Raw genomic sequence first — 27,394 nt, forward strand, 5'->3', positions numbered from 1 at the left:
ATGTATGATTCATCAATAATGGAAGTTAATTTCATCAAAGATAGCAATATTTAGAAACAAAACAAATTGAAAGGACCAACCATCAACGTACAAGAATCCTAGATGAAGATGGAGACCGCTGATGGGATCTGTGTGTCATTGAAATAGACATTAGCCTCTCTGAACCTCAGTTTTCTTATCTGAAAATGGGGATTCTATGGCAGGTCTTTATTAGGGCTAAATGTGGCAAATCAAAAGCCTTAGCATGCTGTAGAGTCTTAATACCCATGTTGTTTTCCCTTCTCTGATTCCCTCTCCCCTCTGATCTTTGCCTTCCACTCTCCTGTCTGCCTGTCTTAATGGCGTCTGAATCTCGAGAAGGAAATGGCAACCCACTCCAGTATTCTTGCCTTGAAAATCCCATGGACAGAGGAGCCTGGTGGGCTACCGTCCATGTATCACAAAGAGTCAGACATGACTGAGCACACACAGATGTAAAATAGAGCAATTATAGTTGGAAGAGAGGAAATAAATGCTTGACAGTTTTTTCTTTTCAAGCTAGTCTTGGTTGCAAAATAACTAAATGTGTTATTTTTCATTATAAGTGCAGCTGTTTATTTAACAATAAGAGGGACTGGTTGGTCAGATCAGATATTCCTTAAGAGTCAGACTATATCTAAACACTCCTTTTCTTTTCCTAAGCTGATAAGTGTAAGCTTTCTTTGTAGGAAAAAATTCGAATATATGTGTGGATTGTCACAGGCTGTCTTTTTATGAAGGCTCATGTTGAGGCTTTTTTTTTTTTTTTTTTTAAATAATTTCAAACTTACAGAAAAGTTGCAAGAACAGTTTAGAGTATCCTGACTCAGGTTCCCCCACCGTTAACATTTCTCTGCATATCCTCCATTTTCATCAGTATTTTTTCAATCTTTTGAGAGCAGTCTGCACATGTGATGCCTCATTACTCCAAAATATTTCATTGTGTACTTCCTAAAAATAAGAACAGTCTCCTACATAAACACCATGGAGCCCTTCAAGTTAGGAAATGAACATTGATAAAGTAAAGCCATTCAGCCCACAGACCCCATTTAGATTTTCACCAACTCTCCCCAAAATGGCTTTTTTTCATTTTTGGCTCAATCTCATCCAGGCACACAGTTGCATTTAGTTGTCATGTCACTTAAGTCTACTCCAGGAATAGTTATTCCCTTTTCACATTCTCAGCAATTTTGATGAATGTACACCTTACAGTCTACAGTATGACCCCCAGACTAGATCTGTCCACTGTTTCCTCCTGCCCAGACTAAAGTTATATTTTCCTGGCTGGAACCCCACAGAAATAATGTTCTGCTCTTCTCAGTACATCGTATCAGGGAGCACACAATGTCCGCCTATGCCACCACTAGTGAAGTTAATCTTAATCACCTGGTCCACAGAGACCTGGTGTCTGTCAGGTGTCTTTACTGTGAAATCACCATTTTACCCGTTGTAATTGATAAGCATTTGAAGCATTGATGTTCTGGGATAGTGTCAGTATGTCTTGCAGACCTCTATCCACCAGTCTTCACTTAGATTGACTACTCCTGCCTGAAATGGTGATTTTCTATTTCCATTATTTTATTGTCATTCTCCTGTAAGAATGGCATTCTCTCCTCTTTGATTAGAATGTTCTCATGTATTTCTTTACCATCAGCATTGTTCTGATTGTCTCATTGTCCCAGATTTAGATGGTGGGACCCTCTTAAGATTGTTGATTCCTGTATTCTTCTGACATGTTCCCATCATTTTTGAGAGCTTCCTTGTTATCTGGCAAAACAAGATGTTCCAGGCTCATCTTTTACTTTTCCTACCCCTGCTTTGAAATCAGGCATTGCTCCAGAGAGCCCTGGATCCTCCTAGTAGATAATAACATTTAAAAACCAAAATCAGGGCACTCACTCTGTTCACTGCTACTGAGGTGTCATTGCTTCTAGAGCCTTTGCTCAGAGAGATAGGAATATATATAAACTAAATTCATGCACATCTGTTCCTTTTTATATCTGTCTCAGTCGTGAGCTTATACCAGGACTCCCAGTTCTAGTACTGTACCACAGAGTTAGTTTTGTAGCCTTTTCCTTTCCCTCATTGTAAATAACCTTATCTAACAGTGGCTCTTGTTATGCTCTGTATATTTACTTGCTTGCTCATCATAACCAAACTCTACCAGCTAGCCATCTCCTTCACCTGCCCACTCAGCGTACCTGTCTCCCAGCATCCCACCTTATTGGATGCTAGTGAGCAGTTTGGTAAGTGCCTCTGCATGATTATGGAACTTGTCATTAAATACTGCTTTTTAAAATACAACCTAATCTCCACAGATATCCCTCCTCAGTGATTTACCTAATCAAAATAACGGCTTTTCTTTAACATGTCAGTCATTTTCACCCCTGACATATTGTATGTATGATCTGAGAACCAGATTTGAGTGACGTCAAATTGTGATTTTCCTGAATGACAGACCCGATTTGGAATTCTTAGAGTGTTTTTGAAGGTGGGAGAAGAATAAGAATGACCTGTGATTATCTTGTCCCTTAAATAGGTAACTTGAAGAGCCTTTCTCTGACTTCCTTCTAGAGAAATGATTTACATACCTGCTTAGCAGTGGGTACCCTTTTTTAATCTTGTAATAAATTTTTAAACAAGAACATTGTTAGTATTAATGTATATTTGTCATGCAATAATTCTGGCCAATGAAATCATTAGGATGAATGCACCAAATTGAAATCTGACTTTATGGGCAACAATTGATTTTTATATTTGGCTTAATACCTGGTTTATTTCTGTATTTATTCTGTGTACCCATTTTTTAAGATGCTGCTAGGAGAAGGCAATGGCACCCCACTCCAGTACTCGCCTGGAAAATCCCATGGACGGAGGAGCCTGGTTGGCTGCCGTCCATGGGGTCGCTAAGAGTTGAACATGACTGAGCGACTTCACTTTCTCTTTTCACTTTCATGCACTGGAGAAGGAAATGGCAACCCACTCCAGTGTTCTTGCCTGGAGAATCCCAGGGATGGGGGAGCCTAATGGGCTGCCGTCTATGGGGTCACACAGAGTCGGACACAACGGAAGTGACTTGGCAGCAGCAGCAGAGTAGTAAATTTTAACAGTGATTCAGAAATTCAAGGAGGAGCAATAGATAAATTTTACTTTTATTCCTTTTTATAAATTGAGAAACAGGCAAGCAGTTAAACTCTGTGTGCATGTAAAAAGTGTCTGTAGAACTTCTGGTTCCTCTGGCAAATGGGAATGGAGAAACCGCAGAAGAGGAAATCTCTGTTCCAAGAAGTGACAGTAATAAAACAAGCTGTCTTGAACTATGTTGTTCCCATAACCTGGAACAGAAGGGAATTTAAGGATAATTAAATTTGGAAGAAAGCTTTATTTATTTATTTATTTTCTTTAACTCTTATCCTTTCTTCTCTTATTTATTTTATTTTTTGCCTGTGCTGGATCTTTGTTGATGCACAGGGGCTTTCTCTAGTTGTGGAAGTAGGGGACTACTCTTCATTGTTATGTGCAGGCTTCTTAGTGTTATGCGGTAACTTCTCTTGTGGAACACAGGCCGTAGGCGCACAGGTTTCAGCGGTTGCTGTGCGTGGGTTCGGTAGTTAAGGCTCTTGGGCTCTAGAGCACAGTTAGTAGTTGTGGTGCACAGGCTTAGTTGCAACATGGCATGTGGGATCTTCCTAGACCAGGGATTGAATCGATTTCCCTTGCTTTGCAAGGCAGATTCTTAATCACTGGACCACCAGGGGAGCCCCTCTTCCTTCTCTTTACTCAAGATAGTTATTATATTATCCCCTCATAGCTATAATGAAATACGGATAAAACAGCTACAGCCAAGGTAATGCTGTTGTGCATGTTTAATCCTCTGCCTTATTTTCCTCTAAACTTCTGCGTGATGATGGACTACAACCTAGAGACACTGCCTACTTCCAGTGCTGACAGTTTTAAAGAGGAAACTTTACTTTGAGGACTTTGTAATCGAGGAGCTACAAAGGGAAGTAATCAATAGGAGTTATTTGGTTCCTGAGCTACTTTTTTATCTTCTAATTGTTTGTTTTGATTTTTAGGGAACACCTGAGCGTCTCATCATGCATTTAATAGAAGAGCATTCCATTGTGGACCCAACTTATATAGAAGATTTCCTATTAACTTACAGAACATTTCTTGCAAGTCCTTTGGATGTTGGGACCAAACTGTTGGAATGGTTTAAAATTGACAGCTTAAGGGATAAGGTTGGTTTTATAAAGGGCATGAAATTGATTTTAACCTTTATATTCCCCCAAAATCTTTTGCAGTTGACAAATTAAATGCTTATTTTGATAAGATTCAATTCACCTAAAAAATTAGTGAATCAGTAGACATATCTGGTTACTTTTATGACAAAATAGCTTGTAAAAAGTAGATTATTTTGCTTTCTAAAAGGCAGAAACTGAAATCAGGCTGTGGTATAGTTATAAATTCAGAAAATGCAGGATAGTAGTCTTGCACTTTTAGAGAAGGCAATGGCAACCCACTCCAGTACTCTTGCCTGGAAAATCCCATGGACAGAGGAGCCTGGTAGGCTGTAGTCCATGGGGTCCCTAGGAGTTGGACACAACTGAGCGACTTCACTTTCACTTTTCACTTTCATGCATTAGAGAAGGAAATGGCAACCCACTCCAGTGTTCTTGCCTGGAGAATCCCAGGGACGGGGAGCCTGGTGGGCTGCTGTCTATGGGGTCACACAGAGTCAGACACGACTGAAGTGACTTAGCAGCAGCAGTCTTGCACTTTATCAAAATACTTGGTTGTTTCAGAGGAGATGAGTAAAACATTTAAAAGTTTAGAAAGAATATTCACCAAGTACGTTTTTACAAGAGGGCTTAGAAACAATCTAAATAGAAAAACATTGATTTTTCTGAGTTAAAGACTTTATATAATTTATCACTGCCGTAACACATTTAGATGTGGCATTGAAGATTTTTTTTTTTTTTTTGCATTTAACGTTTAAATAGATTGTCTTAACTTTTTTTATGGAGTGTTTATACTTTCCATGGAAAAACTAGTAATACCTCAGCTTACTGGTACATAACTACCAATAAACTACCTCAGTAATAGGAAGTTAGTTATTTTAAGAAAAATAAAAGTAGAGCCATAATTGCCTGGCCTGTCTTTCTGAGTTTTAGTTTCTGCTAAATCACTTTGCTGCTGCTGCTAAGTCGCTTCAGTCGTGCCCAACTCTGTGCATCCCCATAGACGGCAGCCCACCAGGCTCCCCCATCCGTGGGATTCTCCAGGCAAGAACACTGGAGTGGGTTGCCATTTCCTTCTCCAGTGCATGAAAGTGAAAAGAGAAAGTGAAGTCGCTCAAGTCATGTCTGACTCTTAGCGACCCCATGGACTGCAACCTACCAGGCTCCTCCATCCATGGGATTTTCCAGGCAAGAGTACTAGAGTGGGGTGCCATTAGTCTTGTCCAACTCTGTGCAACCCTATGGACAGTAGCCTGCCAGGCTCCTCTGTCCATAGGATTCTCCAAGCAAGAATACTGGAATGGGTTGCCATGCCCTCCTCCAGGGAATCTTCCCAACCCAGGGATCAAACCCTAATCTCTTTTGTATCCTGCATTGGCAGGTGAGTTCTTTACCACTAGCACCACCTGGGAAGCTCTTGAGTTATACTTTAAAGGAAATAAGTTAGATACAGTAAGTGTCCAAAAGTATAGGCTTGCCTTTCCCTTGCTTTTGAAATTATATATAGTTACTTAGATTGCTGAGGAAATAAAGGCATGCTAGAGAATGAACAAAAATATGACTTAGGGACAGCTCAGTATTCATGTGTAAAAGGATGAAGTTTGACCTTTACCTTATACCATATTCAGTGTTAACTCAAAATGGATCAGAGACTTAATGTAAGAGCTAAAACTATAATATTCTTCAAAGAAAAGGAGTGAAAAACAAAAAAATGACTTTGGATTCAGCGATAGTTTTTTTTAGTACAAAGCACAGACTCGAGCAATGGATATATAGAATTTCATCAAAATTAAAACATTTTCACATTAAAGGAACAATCAGGAAAAACAGAACAACATATGGAATAGGAGAATATTTTTGCAAATCGTATGTCTGACAAGGATCTAGTATTCAGAATAAATAAAAAAACTCTTATAACTCAACAGCAAAAAGAAAATACGATTTAAAAATAGACAAAGGACTCAAATAGGTATTTCTCCCAAGAAGAGAGATAAATGGCCAGCAATCACATGCAATAGGTGTTTGGTGTCATTAGTCATGGGAAATGCAAATCAAAACCACAGTGATATTCTGCTTCATACCTACTAAGATGACTTAAAAAAGGAAATACCAAGGATTTTGAATATGTTGATGTGGAGGAAATGAAATTCCCATACATTGCTTGTAGTAATGTAAAATGGTATAGCTGCTATGGAAAACAGCTCAGCAGTTCTTCAAAAAGTTCAACTTAGAATTACTGTGTAATCCAGTAGTTCTACTCCTGAAGTATATAGCCAAAACAGGTAATCGGTATGCAAACAAAAGTTTGTAAACAAGTGTTCATAGTAGTACTATTGATGATGGCCAAAAAGTGGAAACAACTCAAATGTCCATCAGCTGATGAATGGATAAGCAAAATATTGCATACCATATAATGAAATATTATTCAGCTATAAAAAAGTTGGTAAAGAATCTGTCTGCAGTGCAGGAGACCTGGGTTCAGTCCGTGGGTTGGGAAGATTCCCTGGAGAAGGACATGGCAACCCACTCCAGTATTCTTGCCTGGAAAATCCCATGGACAGAGGAGCCTGGTGGGCTATAGTCCAGGGGGTTGCAAGAGTTGGACACAGAGCAACTAAACCACCACCATTTAATAAAAAAAAAAAAAAAATGAAATATTGATACATGCTGCCCTTTTCCCTTTCATGCATTGGAGAAGGAAATGGCAACCCACTCCAGTGTTCTTGCCTGGAGAATCCCAGGGACGGGGGAGCCTGGTGGGCTGCCATCTATGGGGTCACACAGAGTCGGACATGATTGAAACGACGCAGCAGCAGCAGCAGCAACGTGTTATAAGCCTTGAAAATGTACTAAGTCTAACAAGCCAGTCATGAAAGATCACATATTATATGACAAATCAGAGAGGCAGAAAAGCAAATAGAAGCTATTCTGGGCTGGAAAGAGGGAAGAATGGTAGGTGACTGCTTATTGGGAATGGGATTTTCTTTTGTGGTGGTGATAGTGCTCTGGGACTAGGTAGCTTGGAGATGACTGTACACAATTGAGAATGGGCTAAATGCCACTGGATTGTACACTTTAAAATGGTTAAAATAGTGGATTTTATGTGTTATTTTACCACAATTTTAAAGGATATGACTTAAAATATTATTTGTATTTACAAATAATAAAAATATTATTTGTATTATTAGGCACTTTTTTTTTTTAATTTAGATTTTGGAAAAATCTCTGGTTTATTTCTTTAGATTTATCTTGGCTTCTGTGTGTTTTCTTAATGTTCAGAATGTTTCTTAATATTCTTAATTTTTTTTTTATATTTATTGGACTATAGTTGCCTGATAGTGTTGTATTAGTTTCTGCTGTACTGATTCAGCAAAGTGAATCAGACATAAGTATACATATATCTCCCCTTTTTTTGGATTTCCTTCCAATATTAGGTCACCACAGGGCATTGAGTAGAGTTCACTGTAGGCACATTTAATTGAACATCCATTTGTTTGTTTTTAACTTTTTTGTTAATCTGTAGCACAGGTTAACAAAGTAATAAATTAACTCACAACTTTGAAAATTATAGTGTTTACGAAGGAGGTTTCAGATTTTTGTTACAATTTTGGTGAAATGGTCTCAGCTAAAGAAATACTTGACATTTGCCTGCCCTTAGAAGTTTGCATTTTAAGATACTGTTCAAAATACACTTCCCATGTACTACTTACATGTTAGTATACAGGCTTGTCTTCTCAGTGAAAGCAGAGGCTTTGTTCTCTCTGTTATATAAGGAAGCAAAAGCTCAAACTAAATGTTCCTCTCTGTTAGAATGAGCCTTTCATGTGTGAGAGGGTGGGCAAAGGGCTTAGCCATAAAGCTCAGTTGTTCCTCAGTTTAGGACTTGCTTTTAGGGCTTTATTTTTGCAGGAAGAATTCCTCTCATATAATCCTATGCCGCCTCTTCCATGTTTCCACAGGTAACACGGATTGTATTATTATGGGTAAATAATCATTTCAATGATTTTGAAGGTGATCCTGCTATGACTCGATTTCTAGAGGAATTTGAAAAAAATCTGGAAGATACAGTAAGGCTCAGAAATTTTATCTTCTTCAGGGTTTGGGGATTCTTACCAATCTCTTCTGTCCCCCTGCTGAAGAATTGCAACTCAGAATAGCTTTCATCTTTTCCTGTGTTCTGAGAACTTTCAAATCTGTATTCTAGACTTGGGCTCATCCTCTGCTGCTTCAACCCAAACAAAGATCATGCTTCTTCTAGTCTTCACTTCATGTGTATTAGGCATTCAAATACACATATTTATCAGACCTACAGTAGACTTTCTAAGTCTCCCTTCTGCATGTGATTTCATTTGTTTTTAATATGCAACACCTCAGATAATACCCTCAAGGTCTTCTTAACTTTCATGGTAGCTATTTATAAATCTATTTATTCTTCGTTTTAGATATAAAAACTTTGAACTTCAACTCAGTTGTGTGTTCCAAGCAACTTCAATTTTTAGGAAATAAATAATAATGCAGCTCAGGAGTTAGATTGCCTGAATTAACAACATTCAGACTTCACCACTTGGTAGATATGTGAACTTGGAAATATTGTCCAACCTTATATGCCTCCATTGTCTTATTTTATATAGTAGCCTCTAGGTTGTTGGGATTGTCTTGAGGGTTATAGTGAGCTATGAATATAAGAATCTGCAAACAAAACCTGGCATGGCACCATTGTTATTACAGAGTAGAAGTGGATTAAGTTGAATAAAGAAGGGCAAATTTCAGATTGTTTTGTCTCTTTCCTTAACTCTTGGTTCCTGTAGTCTGTTCAGCAGCACATCTGCTCTATGCAAAATGGGGAGAATGAACAGGGAACTGATTAAGAGGCCTGTTGAGGCTCACCAGCATCATTTGGTGCTTCCATTGCTGGCTATGTAAATATTCAAGGGACTTATGAAAATAGAAACTATCTTGCAGTCATGGGATTTTTTTTCCCCCAGTTACCAAGTCAGTCATCAAATATTTACTGAATTCTGCTGTATACTCTAAGCTGTTATATAGGATCAGAAGAGGTGTAAAACTTGGTTTCTACCCTGAGAAAAACTTTAGCTTTTTGTTATGGACTTGAGATTTATTTAATACACTATTTGAGGATAGTTGAATTCTCAGTTGATACATTAAACTGATACTGGAACTTGAAAGTTAAAATATTGCTGAGTTTAATGAAGATCTAAAATAATATAGGAAAATCTAAATTATAAGAATAATATTTCTGAAAGAGATGGAGACTTGCATGTGTCTGAGTATCAGACAATGTTTGGGAAGGTGGTTGAAGTCCTTTAAGGTTTTAAATAGAAGTTTAAAAATATTCTGGTTTTATGTAACAGCTAGGAGATAAGCACAATAGTAATACAGAATGTGTTATTACTTAGATTCAGAAAATGAAGAAATTTTTTGTCATCACTGTCTGAATAAGACACCACTTTGAAATCTTTTCTAACTTGTGATTATCTAGAAATTTTAAAAAACCATATTAAGGGATCTTATTCTTGAGAGTGCCCTAGGGTGGAAGGTTTCTCTCCTTCAGTTTTATTTACCCATACTTATATATTCTTTATTTACTCTAGTTGTAATAATTTTAGGTTATATTTTTAAAGCCTATAGGAATAGATAATATACATTTATATATATATGTTACCCCTTTCTACTTTATAGAAAATGAATGGTCATCTCCGGTTATTGAATATTGCGTGTGCTGCAAAGGCTAAGTGGAGACAGGTTGTGCTGCAGAAAGCTTCCCGGGAGTCACCTCTGCATTTCAGCCTAAGTGGAGGAAGTGAGAAGGGATTTGGTATTTTTGTTGAAAGCGTAGAACCTAGTAGCAAAGCTGCTGATGCAGGACTGAAACGTGGTGATCAAGTAAGTAAATAACAACCATTTAAAGCCTTTTTATAAGTAATAGGAGTGCTACTTTTCTCATATGATATTCTAGTAAGCATGATCAATTTAAGGAAATACTTTGAAACCTTTTTTTAGAGGTGGTATTTTTAAATGGTTTATTTTTAAAATGTGTTTGTCATATATCCATTACTCTTAATGGAAAATTTGATATAGCATGTCCAGAAACAGCCTGGTAGTCTGGCCACTATCAATCTGAATGGTCCTGCCCATCCTCCAAGTATTAGGAAACTCGTCATTTGGCAACTTCACAGTATTCCAGAAAGATCAGTAAGAAGAGTTAGCACCCTTGCATGTTTTAAAGGAGTAAGCACTTTTTTCCATACCACTCTAAAATTAAGTGGCCAAAGATTTACCATAAATGATGGTTTTGCTTTAAATAATGTTCATATGGTATATCCGTAAGTAGAGTGAGCTGGTTGAAGGATTAGGAAAAGGAAGGGGAGATACTGGGAGTAAGTAGATAGGGATTTATTCTCTCCATGGAGGCATTAGTAAACTATAGAACAATATATTTTCAAAAATGAAATTCTGACAACTTTGTTACTAAAAAAAATACCTCAGTCTTAGTAATCATAGTAATCACATCCTGCAGAGTTAAGGACTGGTAATCTGTATTTTGAACAAAGCTCTCAAAATCTCATGTACACCAGAGTGGTTTCTCTCCTAGCTAAATCATTTGGGAAGCTGACTTTGTTCCACTTAAAATTTTTGTTTGTTTATGTGTTCATTTAGAATGTGACCTTATTTTACTTGTAATCACACGATGGTGTTTTTTGTTTTTGAATTAAGAAGGCATTCACAGGGACTTCCCTGGTGGTTCACTGGTTAAAAGAGTCTGTGCTTCCACTGCAAGGGGCACAGGTTCAGTGCCTTGTCGGGGAACTAAGATCCCACATGCCACATGCCATGACACAAATCAAGCAAGCAGGCATGCATTCACATTATTAAAAGTTCTGTACTTCAAAACAGTGGCTTTCAACCAGCAGTAATTTTGTCACCCAGGAGACATTTGGTAATGTCTGGAGTTACTTTTGATTGTCATGACTTGGGAATTACTACTGGCATGTAGTGGATAGAGGCCAGGGATACTGCTGAATAGCCAGGAACACCCCGTGACAAAGCAGCCACATGGCAGTTATCCAGACCAAATATCAGTATCTAAATATCAGTAGTGCGGGGAGTTAAGAAACTGATATAAGTGAATGATATAATAAAATACTTTAAAATTTAAGAATAAATTATATAATTTTAAAAAAGAAACTCTGACACAAAGTTTTAATGATACTCTTCTTCCTCTAGGGGAGCTTTTTAGAATAGAGATTTCTGGGCTTTACTCAGACTACTCATTAAGAATATCTAGTTGCTAAGAATTTGGAGTCATATATTTATTGGACAGGTATTTTTTGGTAAACATGTTTAAGAATCTCATTCTTCATAGAAGAAAAAGAAAAGAATACTCCAGCAGTTTGATTCCTGAGAGAGAAAAATTTATCGTTATTTTACTTCTTCTCTCAGGCCTTCCAAGTATGGTTGAAATTATCTGAGATTTTCAATAAGTCATTTTTTAATATTGTGAATATTCTTTTTTAAGAGTACTTTGGCATTTGCATTAAGTTTCATAAGCTTATTACTAAGAATCATTTTGCACCTGCTTACTGCTTTCATTGATCACCTCTACTTCGTCTATGCCACATGGTGCCATTATTTTTATTTATTTCACAGTTGTCTTCCAGTACTTCTAGTACCTCTTCTAGGATTTCTTTCAGAAAGGGCGAATGAGTATTCTAGCTTTGTGTCCCTTACATGTCTAATGATATCTTTGTTCAATGAAGTATAAAAATCTTTGATCACAGTCATTTTTCTCTCAGAACATTGACGTCACAGAAAGGTATCACATCATCTTAATATAGTCCCAAAGAAGTCTAAGCCATTCTATTTCTTTTTTAAGTGCCTTTGGCCACCTGCACAAATCCCCAAGAGTGATGCTTATAGAGTCTTTATTCTAAGTCCCTGGAATTCAGAATATTCAAGTGATCCGTTAAAAAATAGATCTTTTTATTTTTTGCCTGATATTAGATGATCCATGACAGTATGTAGACTGAAGACTTTTTTAAACTCTGGAAATTTAACTTCTGTGATTTTTTTTTTTCTTTTTCTTTTCCTAATATTTTTTTTTCTCACTCCTTTTTATCCTTTTGAAATCTCTGTGTCAGCCCTCAAGATCTATCCTCTGTGCTGCCTTTTTTTCCCTCAGCATGTCTTGTCTCTTTATCCTTTTTCCTTGGAATCAGTACTTTTTGAATAAACTCCTGATGATTCTGAGGTACAGCCAGGTTTGTGAAGCCCTGATATGAATGATCAGCAATGTCAGATGGAACAAGAGCCCATAACAGTTGTGCTTGTTGCTTTTTGACTGCCTGATTCAGTCAGTGGCAGGAAATGATATTAGCTGTAATTAGAATACCACTTTTAAATGAATTTACCTCTTTTTTAAATGCAATAAATTTGCATTTAGAATACTTCACTAAAATTTGTGTACACACACACACAGGTGATAATTTTTATGAGATCTGACACAATTGAAATTTTCCCTTCATATATAAAACATTATGTTTTAAATTTTTTTCCGGTAATATCCCAGAGGAAATGAACTGAAAAAAATGTTTATAGTAGAGATTTAGGAAAATACCACAATATAGAGAAAAGCTATTAGACAATAATTCCACTTCTCACAGATAACTATTGTTCACATATAGGTACATTTTATTTAAGTTTTATTTTTTTACCCATTAAACTTAAGGCTGCAGAAATAACTAATACTGTTTCTGTCTTTCTATTTTTTGAACACTTTCTTCAAGGTAATGGAAGTAAATGGACAAAATTTTGAGAATATAACGTTTGTGAAGGCCCTTGAAATTTTGAGGAATAATACTCATCTTGCACTTACTGTAAAGACCAACATTTTTGGTGAGTTTTGTTGTAAAAATCTATTTGAGCTCTTTTTTTTGGTAATAGAAAAGAAAAAAGTCAACAGTGATAAGGAGGATAGTAAAAATACTTAAAACATGTTCCCATCTAAGCTTTTTGAACATTATAGGATCTTTAATGTTTGAATATAATATTCTGTAGTCTAGAATTTTCATTTTTATTTGTATTTAATTATTTTGAAATCTTAGTTAAAATAAGTATACAACTGCACTTAGTCATTTATGAATGTCTGCTCAGTATTATGGACTGTACTTCACCTGGAAATACTCAATGAAACAAAGAAGTCATAGGCTTTTTTTCTTCCTGCTAATGTGCAAATCAGTCTACCTCTAGTGAAATAGCAGTATCAGTGCCAGTTAGCTGTTTTATGGAAATGAATAGAGTAAAACATTGAAGTAATTAATCAGTGAATTGCTGATTTTTAATAACAATATACTCTGCCTTTCTGAGTAGAGTATACTCTGCCTTTCTGGGTTTCCCTGGTGGCTCAGAGGATAAAGCATCTGCCTGCAACGCAGGAGACCCAGGTTCAATCCCCAGGTTGGGAAAATGCCCTGGAGAAGGAAATGGCAACCCACTCAAGTATTCTTGGCTGGAGACTCCCATGGACAGAGGAGCCTGGCAGGCTGCAGTCCACGGGGTTGAAAAGAGTCAGACAGGACTGAGCGCCTTCACTTTCACTTTCAGTTTCTGCCTTTCTGTGTCAAACTGTTCTTTCAGTTCAGTAACTCAGTTGTGTCCGACTCTTTGCAACCCCATGAACCGCAGCACGCCAGGCCTCCCTGTCCATCACCAACTCCCAGAGTTGACCCAAACTCATGTCCATTGAGTTGGTGATGCCATCCAACCATCTCATCCTCTGTTGTCCCCTTCTCCTCCTGCCTTCAATCTTTCCCAGCATCAAGGTCTTTCCCAGTGAGTCAGCTTTTCACATCAGGTGGCCAAAGTATTGAGTTTCAGCTTCAACATCAGTCCTTCCAGTAAACACCCAGGACTGATCTCCTTTAGGATGGACTGGTTGGATCTCCTTGCAGTCCAAGAGACTCTCAAGAGTCTTCTCCAACACCACAGTTCAAAAGCATCAATTCTTCGGTGCTCAGCTTTCTTTATAGTCCAACTCTCACATCCATACATGACTACTGGAAAAACCATAGCCTTGACTAGATGGACCTTTGTTGACAAAGTAGTGTGTCTGCTTTTTAATATGCTGTCTAGGTTGGTCATAGCTTTCCTTCCAAGGAGTAAATGTCTTTTAATTTCATGGCTGCAATCACCATCTGCAGTGATTTTGGAGCCCCCCCAAAATAAAGTCAGCCACTATTTCCACTGTTTTCCCATCTATTTGCCATGAAGTGATGGGACCGGATGCCATGATCTTAGTTTTCTGAATGTTGAGCTTTAAGCCAACGTTTTCACTCTCCTCTTTTACTTTTATCAAGAGACTGTTTATTTCTTCTTCACTTTCTGCCGTAAGGGTGGTGTCATCTGCATATCTGAGGTTATTGATATTTCTCCTGGCAATCTTGATTCCAGCTTGTGCTTCATCCAGCCCAGCATTTCTCATGATGTACTCTGCATATAGGTTAAATAAGCGGGGTGACAGTATACAGCCTTGACGTACTCCTTTTCCTGTTTGGAACCAGTCTGTTGTTCCATGTCCGGTTCTAACTCTTGCTTCTTGACCTGCACACAGGTTTTGCAGGAGGCAGGTCAGGTGGTCTGGTATTCCCATCTCTTGAAGAATTTTCCACAGTTTGTTGTGATCCACACATTCAAAGACTTAGGCATAGTCTAAGCAGAAATGTTTTTCTCGAACTCGCTTGCTTTTTCAATGATCCAGGAGATATTGGCAATTTGATCTCTGGTTCCTCTGCCTTTTCTAAAACTAGCTTGAACATCTGGAAGTTCACGGTTCATGTATTGCTGAAGCCTGGCTTGGAGAATTTTGAGCATTACTTTACTAGTGTGTGAGACGAGTGCAGTTGTGTGGTAGTTTGAGCATTCTTTGGCATTGCCATTCTTTGGGATTGGAATGAAAACTGATCTTTTCCAGTCCTGTGGCCACTGCTGAATTTTTCAGATTTGCTGGCATATTGAGTGCAGCACTTTCACAGCATCATCTTTTAGGATTTGGAATAGCTCAACTGGAATTCCATCACCTCCACTAGCTTTGTTTGTAGTGATGCTTCCTAAAGCCTACTTGATTTCACATTCCAGGATGTCTGGCTCTAGGTGAATGATCACACCATCGTGATTATCTGGGTTGTGAAGATCTTTTTTGTACAGTTCTTCTGTGTATTCTTGCCACCGCTTCTTAATATCTTCTGCTTCTGTTAGGTCCATACCATTTCTGTCCTTTATCGAGCCCATCTTTGCATGAAATGTTCCCTTGGGATCTCTGATTTTCTTGAAGATATCTCTAGTCTTTCCCATTCTGTTGTTTTCCTCTGTTTCTTTGCATTGATCGCTGAGGAAGGCTTTCTTATCTCTCCTTGCTATTCTTTGGAACTCTGCATTCAAATGGGTATATCTTTCCTTTTCTCCTTTGCTTTTCACTTCTCTTCTTTTCACAGCTATTTGTAAGGCCTCCTCGACAGCCATTTTGCTTTTTTGCATTTCTTTTTCTTGTGGTTGGTTGATCCCTGTCTACTGTACAGTGTCACGAACCTCTGTCCATAGTTCATCAGGCACTCTGTCTATCAGATCTAGTCCCTTAAATTTATTTCTTACTTCCAGTGTATAATCATAAGGGATGATTAAGGTCATACCTGAATGGTCTAGTGGTGTTCCCCACTTTCTTCAATTTAAGTCTGAATTTGGCAATTTTGGCAGATCATGTGGTTCACGATCTGAGCCACAATCAGCTCCTGATCTTGTTTTTGCTGACTGTATAGAGCTTCTCCCTCTTTGGCTGCAAAGAATATAATCAATCTGATTTCAGTACAGTACTTGAAGTGTGTTTTAATTTTGTAACTATTTGAATTCAGCAAGTCTAAGCTTCTACTTTTAACTTAATCTACTGTTTGGGTTTTTTTTTTTTTTTTTTAGCTTTTGAAAAAGACTGCAACTTGGTTAGTCTTCATGGGATTTTCTCTCAAATTTTGAGAAGGGCAACAGTAAAAACAATATTACAGTTGGAAACTGTCAAAGAAAATTTAAGGGTCTTTATGTAGTAAGAAGGAAAAAAATTCTCTACATTATTTAGGTTGAATTTTGAGAAATAAAGTTGAATTTGAAAGCTCTGCCTATGGAAAAGTGTGTGTGTATGTATGTTTTCTCCCACTTTGGCTTCTCTGATGAAGGTGAAAGAGGAGAGTGAAAAAGTTGGCTTCAAGCTCAACATTCAGAAAACGAAGATCATGGCATCCGGTCTCATCACTTCATGGGAAATAGATGGGGAAACAGTATAAACAGTGTCAGACTATTTTTTGGGGCTCCAAAATCATTGCAGATGGTGACTGCAGCCATGAACTTAAAAGACGCTTACTCCTTGGAAGGAAAGTTATGTCGATACTAGATAGCATATTCAAAAGCAGAGACATTACTTTGCCAACAAAGGTCCAGCTAGTCAAGGCTTTGGTTTTTCCTGTGGTCATGTATGGATGTGAGAGTTGGACTGTGAAGAAGGCTGAGTGCCGAAGAATTGATGCTTTTGAACTGTGGTGTTGAAGAAGACTCTTGAGAGTCCCTTGGACTGCAAGGAGATCCAACCAGTCCATTCTGAAGGAGATCAGCTCTGGGATTTCTTTGGAAGGAATGATGCTAAAGCTAAAACTCCAATACTTTGGCCACCTCATGCGAAGGGTTGACTCATTGGAAAAGACTCTGATGCTGGGAGGGATTGGGGAGGAGAAGGGGATGACAAAGGATGAGATGGCTGGATGGCATCACTGACTCGATAGACGTGAGTCTGAGTGAACTCCGGGAGTTGGTGATGGACAGGGAGGCCTGGCGTGCTGTGATTCATGGGGTCGCAAAGAGTCGGACACGACTGAGCAACTGAACTGAACTGAATACTGCACTTAAGTCATAATGAAAAATGAAACATTTGGTGTTTTTCCTCTTTTCACTTGAGTGTCTCTTATTAAATGACATTGTGCTAAATCTGGCATATAGCAATCTATTGCTGCTGCTAAGTCGCTTCAGTCGTGTCTGACTCTGTGCAGCCCCAGAGACGGCAGCCCACCAGGCTCCCCCGTCCCTGGGATTCTCCAGGGAAGAACACTGGAGTGGGTTGCCATTTCCTTCTCCAGTGCATGAAAATGAAAAGTAAAAATGAAGTCGCTCAGTTGTGTCTGACTCCTAGAGACCCCATGGACTGCAGCCTACCGTGCTCCTCCATCCATGGGATTTTCCAGGCAAGAGTATTGGAGTGGGTTGCCATTGCCTTCTCTGAGCAATCTATTAGCAATTTACAAATATTGTATAAGCTCACTTATTTTTAGCATAGTAAACCTATGCTAAAAATTCATAGTTTTTTAATTTCCTAGACTTGGGCTAGTATCTAGAAATACCAACTTTGGGGTTAAACTGAAAGGATTCTAATTTTGAAAAATATGGAAGCAGAGGTTATTCTGACACATGAAGCAAATTAGTTTCTCAGTTCAGTTTCTGCAGCTCTGTTTCATAGGTTTAAAAACATCAATACCTTTAAATTTTTTTTGTTCCTGGCATATCATAAGTATTAACTAGTATCAAGTGTGATTGTGTATAAAAACATGGAGATAGTATAATGTAGTGGTTAACATCACAGACCGTGGGAAACAAAACTGATCTGAAGGATGCAAGAGGAAGAGAAACCACAGCCTCCGAACTCTTTGAATAGTGAGAAACAATTGCCCAAAGAACCCTAGACTGAATGTTGCAGAGCATGAGAGTTCTGTGGTGCTACAGAAGGCAACCCATGCCCTTTAGACCTCCCTACTTGCCCCAGTCAGAGGTAGTCAGCCAACATTCTCCCCATGCAAAATGCCGAAGAGTATCTCAAAGGAATAAAAGTAAAACATTTGCTGAAATGAAGTATTTTAGTCTGGTTTTGATGCCTGGAATAAAGTCCCAGTAACTCTGGCATTACCATGAAAGACAGTTACTGAGAAAAATAAGTCTCAAAGTATGCAGAGACATATTTTAGTAAAAAAGACAAACACTGAGTAGAAGGAAAAGATAAGTTGAAGAAATCACCTTTATGGAAAAAAAAAAATACAAAATGCAATTGAGTACTATTCCAAGAGTCTAAAAGAAAATATGAAGAAGAAAGTATTTAGAAAACAATGGCAGAGGCCATGTCAGAATGAAAAATGAGGACGTGACTCCCAATTCAAAGAGCCACCTCTACTCTGAGCAAAATTAATTTAAAAAAACTTGTCAACTTACTATTTCTGGTGTTGACTGAGAGCAACTGAAAGGGCTGGCTAATGAAGAACTACCTGTTACTAAACAGAGAAATTAGACCTCAGGTAAACTGGAGCCATTATCTGCTGCAGAGCATTTACCAGTACAATACAAGGAAAGGGACTAACAGACTGAGCCTTTTTTTTTTTTTTTTTTTGGCAGTAGACTCCCAGGAAAAGGGCAAAGATTTGGAATCCTGCAGTTGCTAAAAGCACAGACTCTGGATGTGTCTGATCCCTTAACCACTCGTCTAAGACTGTACCCTCCCCACCAAAAGGATGTTTTTTACCCCAGGGCTATACTCAAGGCAACCCGAAACCCGGATGTGAATATTATAACACAGACCAAAAAGGACCCAGAAGAAGCCTGACAAGGCATGGGAAGGGAAACTCCTAAAGCTCAGACAGAGTTAGAAAATTTCCACAGGTTTTTTTTTTTCTTCCCCCACTCTTGTTTTCCCATTCTCTCAGGCCCCAGCCTCCATGCAATCCAGTGGCATTGCCTCACAAAATGTTCTTCACCCCTTAGTGGAGCTGTGGCTTTGAGAAAGCAAGGCCAAGGGCACTGCTTCCCCTCCCTCCCCACCCCCACCCCCGCCCCCCACACACTGTCCTCTTCTACTTGGCCCCTGAGGCACTGCAGTGGACAGTTTGGAGGCCTAAGGCCTAAGGAACTAGAAAGTGTACCAGGTTGATAACTGACATGAACGAAGCAATCCCGTAAAGTTGTTTATGAAATTCTAGGCTCACCGACGTCCTATAGGTATGTGAATCTGATTCTATTTAGCATATCATAGACTTTGAGAACTGGCACAAGCAGACCTCTGCTCAGGTCCTAGCCTGACCACCAGGTGGTACAAAGTGGACACATCTGTATAGCACTGCAGTGGGTTTGAAAATTAAACACTGGACCACAACTCACAGGAGGCTAAGCAAAAATACCCACATTTTCCGTAGGTTGCAAATAGTACTCAGCAGTTTTAACAGTAGCAAGGAGTCCTCATTACAGTTTTCTTTGTATTTATTTTGTATGGGGTTTGCTCAGCATTTGAATTTTACGTTGATGTTACTCATCAGTTCTCAAAATTTCATGGCCATTATTAATTACTACTGACCCTCTTTCTTTCCTTTGCATGTGGGAAATCAGTCACTTATATGATAGAAGATTTGTGTCCCAACTGTTTATTTCATTCTGTTCTGTTCTTTCTAACTTTAGCTTTGTGTTTCAGTTTGGATATTTTCTAATGACCTGTGTTTAAGAAAGTTACAGCATTTTCTGCTGTACCCAGTCTGATGATAAATGCATGCCTTGAATTTAATTTTAGATATTTTTCAGTTCTGGAATATTCACTTGAATCTCTTATAAACTTCAGTTCTTTGTTGCACGTCTTCATCTTTTAATCCGTTTTATCTCTTTTCCTTTGTGTTCTTTAATGAAAAGATTATAAAATCCTTGTATATTAACTCTTACATTTGGATTATCTTTTACTCTCTTTTTCCCTCTGGTTATTTTCTTTCCTTGAATCTTAAAATTTTTTATTGTATGTTGTACTTTGTATATAAAGAAACCTTAGTAGTAAAGTTAGTATTTTTTCACAGATAGGATCTGCCATTTCCTTTGTTTAATCACATAGAGTAAGGGGAATTGAGCCGGGTCACGCTGAGTTGCAGAATTACTTAAGCTGTGTCCATTGGTTTCAGGTTGACAGCACACTCGTCATGTGCTTGATATAGGCCCCTTCTCTAATGGAACTTTGTCTCTAAGCAGAGACTGAAAAATTTCACTCTGCTTTTTCACCCTTGTCTTCCCAACCACTTCCTACCTCCAGTCTCTTGATTCAAAATCTGGTAGCTTTGTCTCCTTTTTTATAATTCTTTCCTTCAGAGATTTTGCGCCTAGCTCTTCAGCTTCCCACCCCAAGCCAATAAATCTGTTGTGTGTTTGTTGGTCGTCTCTCCCTGTTGTGACTTTGTTTTCTGAGTACTATGAGATTCTAAGAAATTTCCAGCCTCATGCCTTGTCTTACAATAGAGATATTTCATGAAGAGAAGTGACACTGCTTTGGTGCTTCTCTGTGTTCCAGTTTTCTTGCCATTACTCACATCCATCAAAACTTCTTTTTCCTCTAGGAGTCCCTCTACCTGATCCTCACTTCATGTTTATGTTTAGACTCAGCAAATGTCCCCAGAGAAGAAAACAGCTGGCAATCTCTGTTTACCCTCTTCCTGCTCTGGAGTTTGCATTCATCTATTCCTCTTACTTTCTGCAACTTTCTAACATCTGTAAATATCCCACCACTCAGATGATTTATGATTAGCATTTTAATTGTTTAATAAAAGTAATACATGCATGTTTTACAAAGTATACTAAAGAAAGACGCCCAGTGGGACCGCATTGTGTGTACAGTGTGTTAAACCTTGCCACAGGAGTTCGTACCAGTTTCTTTCTTTTATGATTGTTACTGCATCAAATTCCATCACACTGTTACCATAATCTGTTGATCTGGTGTTTCATGTTGCTGGATGTTTTAGGATTGTTCATGGTTTTTCCTATTTACAATGATGTAATAAATATCCTTTGTATTTATCTTTTATGTTTATGTAGATATAGCTATAAGATAAAGTTCTCTGAGTGGAATTACCTTTATAGTTACTTTGGTTTTACTTTCCTAAAGTTCCCCAGTCTGTTTATAAACTTCATTCATCAGTGTATAAGAATGCCTCTGCAGTGGGTTTAATAAACTTTTTAGTTTCTGATATACTGCCTTTAATGATGAGGGAAGTTGAACACTGTTTTTATGTGCTAACATTTCTTTTTTATAAACAGTCTTTTTCACTTGTCCATTATATGTTGAGTTATTCATCTTTTATTGATTTGTTTGAATGTCTAATAAGTAAAGAAAAGTTTTCTTTTGTCTAAAGGTTGCACATATTTTCCCCAGGTTCTTTTGACTTTCCATGTTCATTTGTTTTGGTTTGTGTGTGTAAATACATATACGCATATATAGAGAGACTAAGAAATCTTTAGTTTTTATGTAATCAAATTTATTAAGCATTTCTTTTATTATTGGGCACTTTCATCTTCATATATTATATCTAATATTGATGCTTAATGGTTTTCTAATTATGTTTGTTTGCCATCCATTAATTCTTGTTCCTCACTATTTTTTTAGTTTAACTTAATCATTTCTTTATCTACAAAGCATGTGATGCAGATTTTTACTTAATATTATATATGTAAGTCCAGTAAAGATACAAGCTACCTTGTACACTCTTGAATCACCTTACCTACACTCTGCAGCCAGAGATATCTGCTGCCCGCAAATTCCTGTTGCTCTTAACAGGAAGTTCAAACACCTTACAATAACTTTATCAGCCCCTTCTTCTACCTTGTTCTTCAGTCATCTTTTTTTTTGAACTTTCCTTCTGCCGCAGGTGCTTTAAACTTGAGATTTCCTCTACCTAGAATTACTCCTCCTATTCTCTTTGCCTAGTTAAAATCAACTCACTTCACTGATCTCTTCTTACATGGTGACTTAATGAAGGAAGATTTTCTTTTTCTTGCTGTCTTAACTAGTTCCTCTAGTTGTGTTCTCTCCAATCCATTTATCATTGACTGATTGTATGTTTCATAACTGAAACAATCTGCAAACAACAAGCATAGTCTTCGACTATTCAAAAGTCAGTAAATATTTTTGGAATGGATCAGTATCTTGACTTTAGCTCAAAAAAGCATTTTTATTTTTACCATGTGGCTTAAAGTGAATTTTTTTAAAAAGCTGCATTGTTGTTGTTAAGTTGCTGAGTCGTGTCCGACTCTTTGTGACCCCCGGACTGCAGCATGCAGGGCTTCCCTGTACATCACCTTCTCCCAGAGCTTGCTCAAACTCATGTCATTGAATTGGTGATGCCATCTAACCATCTCGTCCTTTCATCCCCTTCTCCTTCTGCCTTTGATCTTTCCCAGCATCAGGGTCTTTTCTAATGAGTCAGCCCTTTGCATCAGGTGGCCAAAGTATTAGAGCTTCAGCTTCAGCATCAATTCTTCCAGTGACTATTCAGGGTTGATTTCCTTTAGGATTGACTGTTTTCGTCTCCTTGCAGTCCACAGGACTCTCAAGAGTCTTCTCCAAAGCCACAGTTCAAAAGCATCAATTGTTCAGTGCTCAGCCTGCTTTATGGTCCATCTCTCACATCCAAATATGACTACTGGAAAAATTATAGCTTTGACTTACAGACCTTTGTTGGCAAAGAAATGTCTCTGCTTTTTAATACGCTGTTTAGGTTGGTCATAACTTTTCTTCCAAGGAGCAAGTCTTTTAATTTCATGGCTGCAGTCACCATCTGAAGTGATTTTAGAGCCCAAGAAATAAAGTCTGTCTCTGTTTCCATCATTTCCCCATCTATTTGCCATGAAGTGATGGGACCAGATGCTATGGTCTTAGTGTTTTAAATGTTGAGTTTTAAGCCAGCTTTTGCACTTTCCTCTTTGACCTTCATCAGCAGGCTCTTTAGTTTCTCTTCACTTTCTGCCATAAGAGTGCTGTCATCTGCATACCTGAAGTTACTGCTATTTCTCCCCGCAATCTTGATTCCAGCTTGTGCTTCTACCAGCCCAGCATATCACATGAGGTACTCTGAATATATGTTAAATAAGCAGTGTGGCAATATACAGCCTTGACATCCTCCTTTCCCAATTTTCAGCCAGTGTGTTCTTCCATGTTTAGTTCAAGCTTTTGCTTCTTGACCTGCTACAAGTTTCTCAAAAGGCAGGTAAGGTGGTCTGGTATTCCTATCTCTTGAAGAATTTTCCAGTTTGTTGTAATCCACACAGTCAAAGGCTTTAGCATAGTCATTGAAGCAAAAGTAGATGTTTTTTCTGGAATTTTCTTGCTTTTTCTGTGATTCAGTGGATGTTAGCAATTTGATCTCTGGTTCTTCTGCCTTTTCTAAATTCAGCTTGAACATCTAGAAGTTCTCCGTTCACTTACTGTTGAAGCCTCGCTTGAAGGATTTTGAGCATTACTTTACTAGTGTGTGAGATGAGTGCAATTATGCGTTAGTTTGAACATTGTTTGGCATTGCCTTTCTTTGAAATTGAAATGAAAGCTGACCTTTTCCAGTCCTGTGGCCACTGCTGAGTTTTCCTAATTTGCTGGCATATTGAATGCAGCACTTTAATAGCATGATCTTTTAGGATTTGAAATAGCTCAGGTGGAGTTCCATCACCTCCAGTAGCTTTGTTTGTAGTGGTGCTTCCTAATGCCTACTTGACTTTGCACTCCAGGGTGTCTGGTTCGAGGTGAGTGGTCAGACTATCTTGGTTATCTGGGTTATTATAAGATCTTTTTTGTATAGTTTTTCTGTGTAGTCTTGGTACCTCTTCTTAATATCTTCTGCTTCTGTGAGGTCCATACCATTTCTGTCCTTTATTGTGCCTATCTTTGCATGAAATGTTTCTTTGCTATCTCTAATTTTCTTGAATAGATCTTTCATCTTCCCTTTTTATTTTTTTCCTCTATTTCTTCACATTGTTCACTTAGGAAGGCTTTCTTATCTCTCCTTGCTCGTCTTTGAAACTGCATTCAGATGGGTATATCTTTCCCTTTCTCCTTTGCCTTTCACTTTTTTCCTTTTCCCAGCTATTTGTAAGCCTCTTCAGATAACCATTTTGCCTTTTTTGCATTTCTTTTTCTTGGGGATGGTTTTGATCACCACCTCTTGCATAGTTCTTAAGGCACTCTGTCTGTCAGATTTAATGCCTTGAATCTATTTGTCATTTCCACTATATAATTGTAAGGGATTTGATTTAGGTCATACGTGAATGACCTAAATCTTTCCCTACTTTATTCAAGTTTCAATTTCGCAATAAGAAGTTCATGATTTGAGCCACAGTCAGCTCCCAGTCTTGTTTTTGCTAACTGTATAGAGCTTCTCCATCTTTGGCTGCAAAGAATATAATCAGTCTGATTTTGGTGTTGACCATCTGGTGATGTCCATGTGTATAGTCTTCTGTTGTGTTGTTGGAAGAGGGTGTTTGCTATGACCAGTGCGTTCTCTTGGCAGCACTCTCTTAGCCTTTGCCCTGCTTCATTTTATACTCCCAAGGCCAAACTTGGATCCTGTTACTCCAGGATCTCTTTACTTCCTACTTTTGCATTCCAATTTCCCTATGATGAAAGGACATTTTTTTTGGTGTTAGTTCTAGAAGTTGACCTATCTTTGAAAGGTGTCTCCTAAAGGTTTCCAGTTTCTTGAAGACAGAAAATGTGCTTTTCATAAGCTTGCAATGTACTTTGGTAATGTGATATCATCCTGGTTGAAACTTTCTAAAATGGTCAAGTCAATAATTAAATACCAAGCTATTTATGTTGTAATGTTTCAGTGGCTCTCTCTACTTGAGTCTTACTAGTAAGTCCTTTGATGTTCTAGGAAACTATGGATTTATTCCACAAACAACAGAAAAGATGACAATTTTCTGTGTTTGAGATTTCAGTGGGTACATTTATATAATTTATAGCTTTTCTTTTATAAAGATACAGAGTCATACTACTCATAGCTGTACTTCCTGTTAAGCTGAGGTCTGAGTCTTAGGTGGCTAAAGACCTGCATGTTCAAAAGTATGCAGCCACCATCCCTCCCAGGTATCATCCCTCTTCAGGAATGTTGTCTTCTACTTTAGCATTTATCTTTTTAGTTGTTTTTTTTTTTTTTCTTCCCCTCTAGCAGTTGATCTGTCTTCTTTGAGAACACATTTAGGATAGGAACAGCCAAAAAATAACTGCTGTGACATTAGTTAATGAAAAGCAGTTCACATAGATTTTCCTAACTGGTAAATGAGACAGCTAAAACTTCTAGATATAGAGCTTTATAAGGATTTATCTTTGTTTTATCTCATCCCAGGGAGGTACAGGCCCTCTTACAAGGTGAAAAACGATCTCAGCAAAGAGGTTGCTGGAAAGGCAAGTTCTCCATTGTGCTTGCACCCTCCTTGAGGATGAAATATAACTCACCAGACTTAGGATTGATAGAAAGTTATCTACAAATGCTTGGTTTTTTACTTCAGACCACTGTAGTAAATGCTTGTTAGTGACTTTCACTTTGCTGAGTGACTTAAGTCTAACACATGTTACATTGAGGGAATTGTCATATATTACAAAATTTAATATTATTTGTTTCTGGCAAAAGCAGGTCCAGAAGGGCTCTTCTCCTTTTTTTGTATTTTGATGGTTAAAGTTTGCAAAACAAGGCCTGACTTGTAGTATTTACATCTCATCTCAAATGATAAGGGATAAAATATAAATAATAGAATCTAAGTACCTTTTTCTATAAAATCTGGGTTGATTAGCAATTATATTGTTCATTACCTAAATAGGAGCCCTTGGGCTTTTGAAACATGCTGGCAATCTGCCCACTTTGCTTCTGTTTTCACCAGTGAATTTCTTTGATCACTATTGGTCAGCATCAGAATTACAGTCAGGTATAAAAGATGAAAAGTGAATATAGCTGATTAATGAAGAGTGAGTGTAAATTTTATAATGCAGTGAGATTTAATGAATAATGCTATGAAAGGCCAGATGATAGAAGACAACTGTGTTTATCTAAAATTTGTCATTGATATAAAAACTTCCTAATGAGAAGACATGACAGTTTTTTACATTTATTTCCACAGTGTTCAAAGAGTTACTTAGTAGGACTGAACAAGAGAAATCTGGTGTTCCTCATATTCCCAAAATTGCTGAAAAAAAAAGTAATCGCCACTCAATCCAGGATGTACCAGGAGATCTTGAACAGACATCACAGGAGAAAGGAAATAAGAAAATAAAAGCAAATACCGTTTCAGGTGGAAGAAACAAAATCAGGAAAATTTTGGATAAAACACGATTTAGTATCTTGCCTCCAAAACTTTTTAGGTAGGTAATTACAATCTCTGTAATATAGGCATGTTCCTAATGACTATAAAGTTTTTTATGGAAAAAGGAAAGTTGGGTCACTTTTAGTTTTTATACAGCTATTGCATCATGCAATCTATAAGCAATCCATAAATAAGAATAAATTCTAAATGTCTAATCACTTCCATGAAGATATCATTGTTAGATTATATAGTCTTCCATTAACCTTGATCTGAATTTTAGAAAAGACTGTTCATTTTATTTTATGAAATCTTTTTTTTTTTTGTATACGTTTGGTCCAATGTCAGTCCCATTATCTACAGATTTGGACATCTTAAAACTTGAGACGTATTCACTGACACTATTTTTTTTTTTTTTTTTGTCTTTCAAATCTTCCTTTTATTGCACTATTTATTCCCTCTTGAATTCTAAAGCTAACCTTTTTAATCAAATCTATTTGTTTTCAAAACAAAATATCACCAAATCTGAATAGAACCTCAGGATTTTAAATGCAGATTAAATCATTAAAATACTGATAAAATGAATCCAGTGTCATGACTGGGAATTGCTCTAATACATACTATATCTGTGTATATTTTATAGTGTCCACTTTCTAAAGTAATCAGAAAAGTTATAATCAAATAAAGTACTTAGCACATAGTAGTCACTCAATATTTGCTGAATTAAGGCAATGAATCAGTGAAAGGAAAGAAAGCATATTCAAAGAAAATACTGAGTTTGGCTCTTGACAGTTCCTTGTACTGTGCCAGGTGATAATTACAGAGCTGTAAAGAGGTCGTCCCTGCCTTTAGGGGATTCATAGCAGGAACCTTTTATTCTTCACACATTTATTATAAACTAGGCACAATATCCAGAGATAGAAATAGTGAAAGTAGAACGAGTTTTTTACCCTTGTAAG

The 27,394-nt window shown here is 37.6% G+C and overlaps 1 protein-coding gene across 7 annotated transcripts in view; it reads left to right on the plus strand.

Moving 5' to 3' along the window:
- The window catches only part of RAPGEF6 (Rap guanine nucleotide exchange factor 6), a 228,779-nt gene that overhangs the window by 143,887 nt on the left and 57,498 nt on the right, over nucleotides 1-27,394 (plus strand). For all 7 annotated transcript variants that reach the window (XM_003586275.6, XM_002688965.7, XM_024995044.2 and 4 more), the window contains 5 exons: nucleotides 4,095-4,259; nucleotides 8,219-8,326; nucleotides 9,960-10,163; nucleotides 13,064-13,172; nucleotides 26,256-26,496. In XM_003586275.6, coding sequence (XP_003586323.2) covers nucleotides 4,095-4,259; nucleotides 8,219-8,326; nucleotides 9,960-10,163; nucleotides 13,064-13,172; nucleotides 26,256-26,496 — 827 coding nt within the window. The remainder of the gene's footprint in view (nucleotides 1-4,094; nucleotides 4,260-8,218; nucleotides 8,327-9,959; nucleotides 10,164-13,063; nucleotides 13,173-26,255; nucleotides 26,497-27,394) is intronic.

This window comes from Bos taurus, chromosome 7 (genome assembly GCF_002263795.3).
Source record: "Bos taurus isolate L1 Dominette 01449 registration number 42190680 breed Hereford chromosome 7, ARS-UCD2.0, whole genome shotgun sequence".
In the NCBI taxonomy this organism is placed as follows: domain Eukaryota; kingdom Metazoa; phylum Chordata; class Mammalia; order Artiodactyla; family Bovidae; genus Bos; species Bos taurus.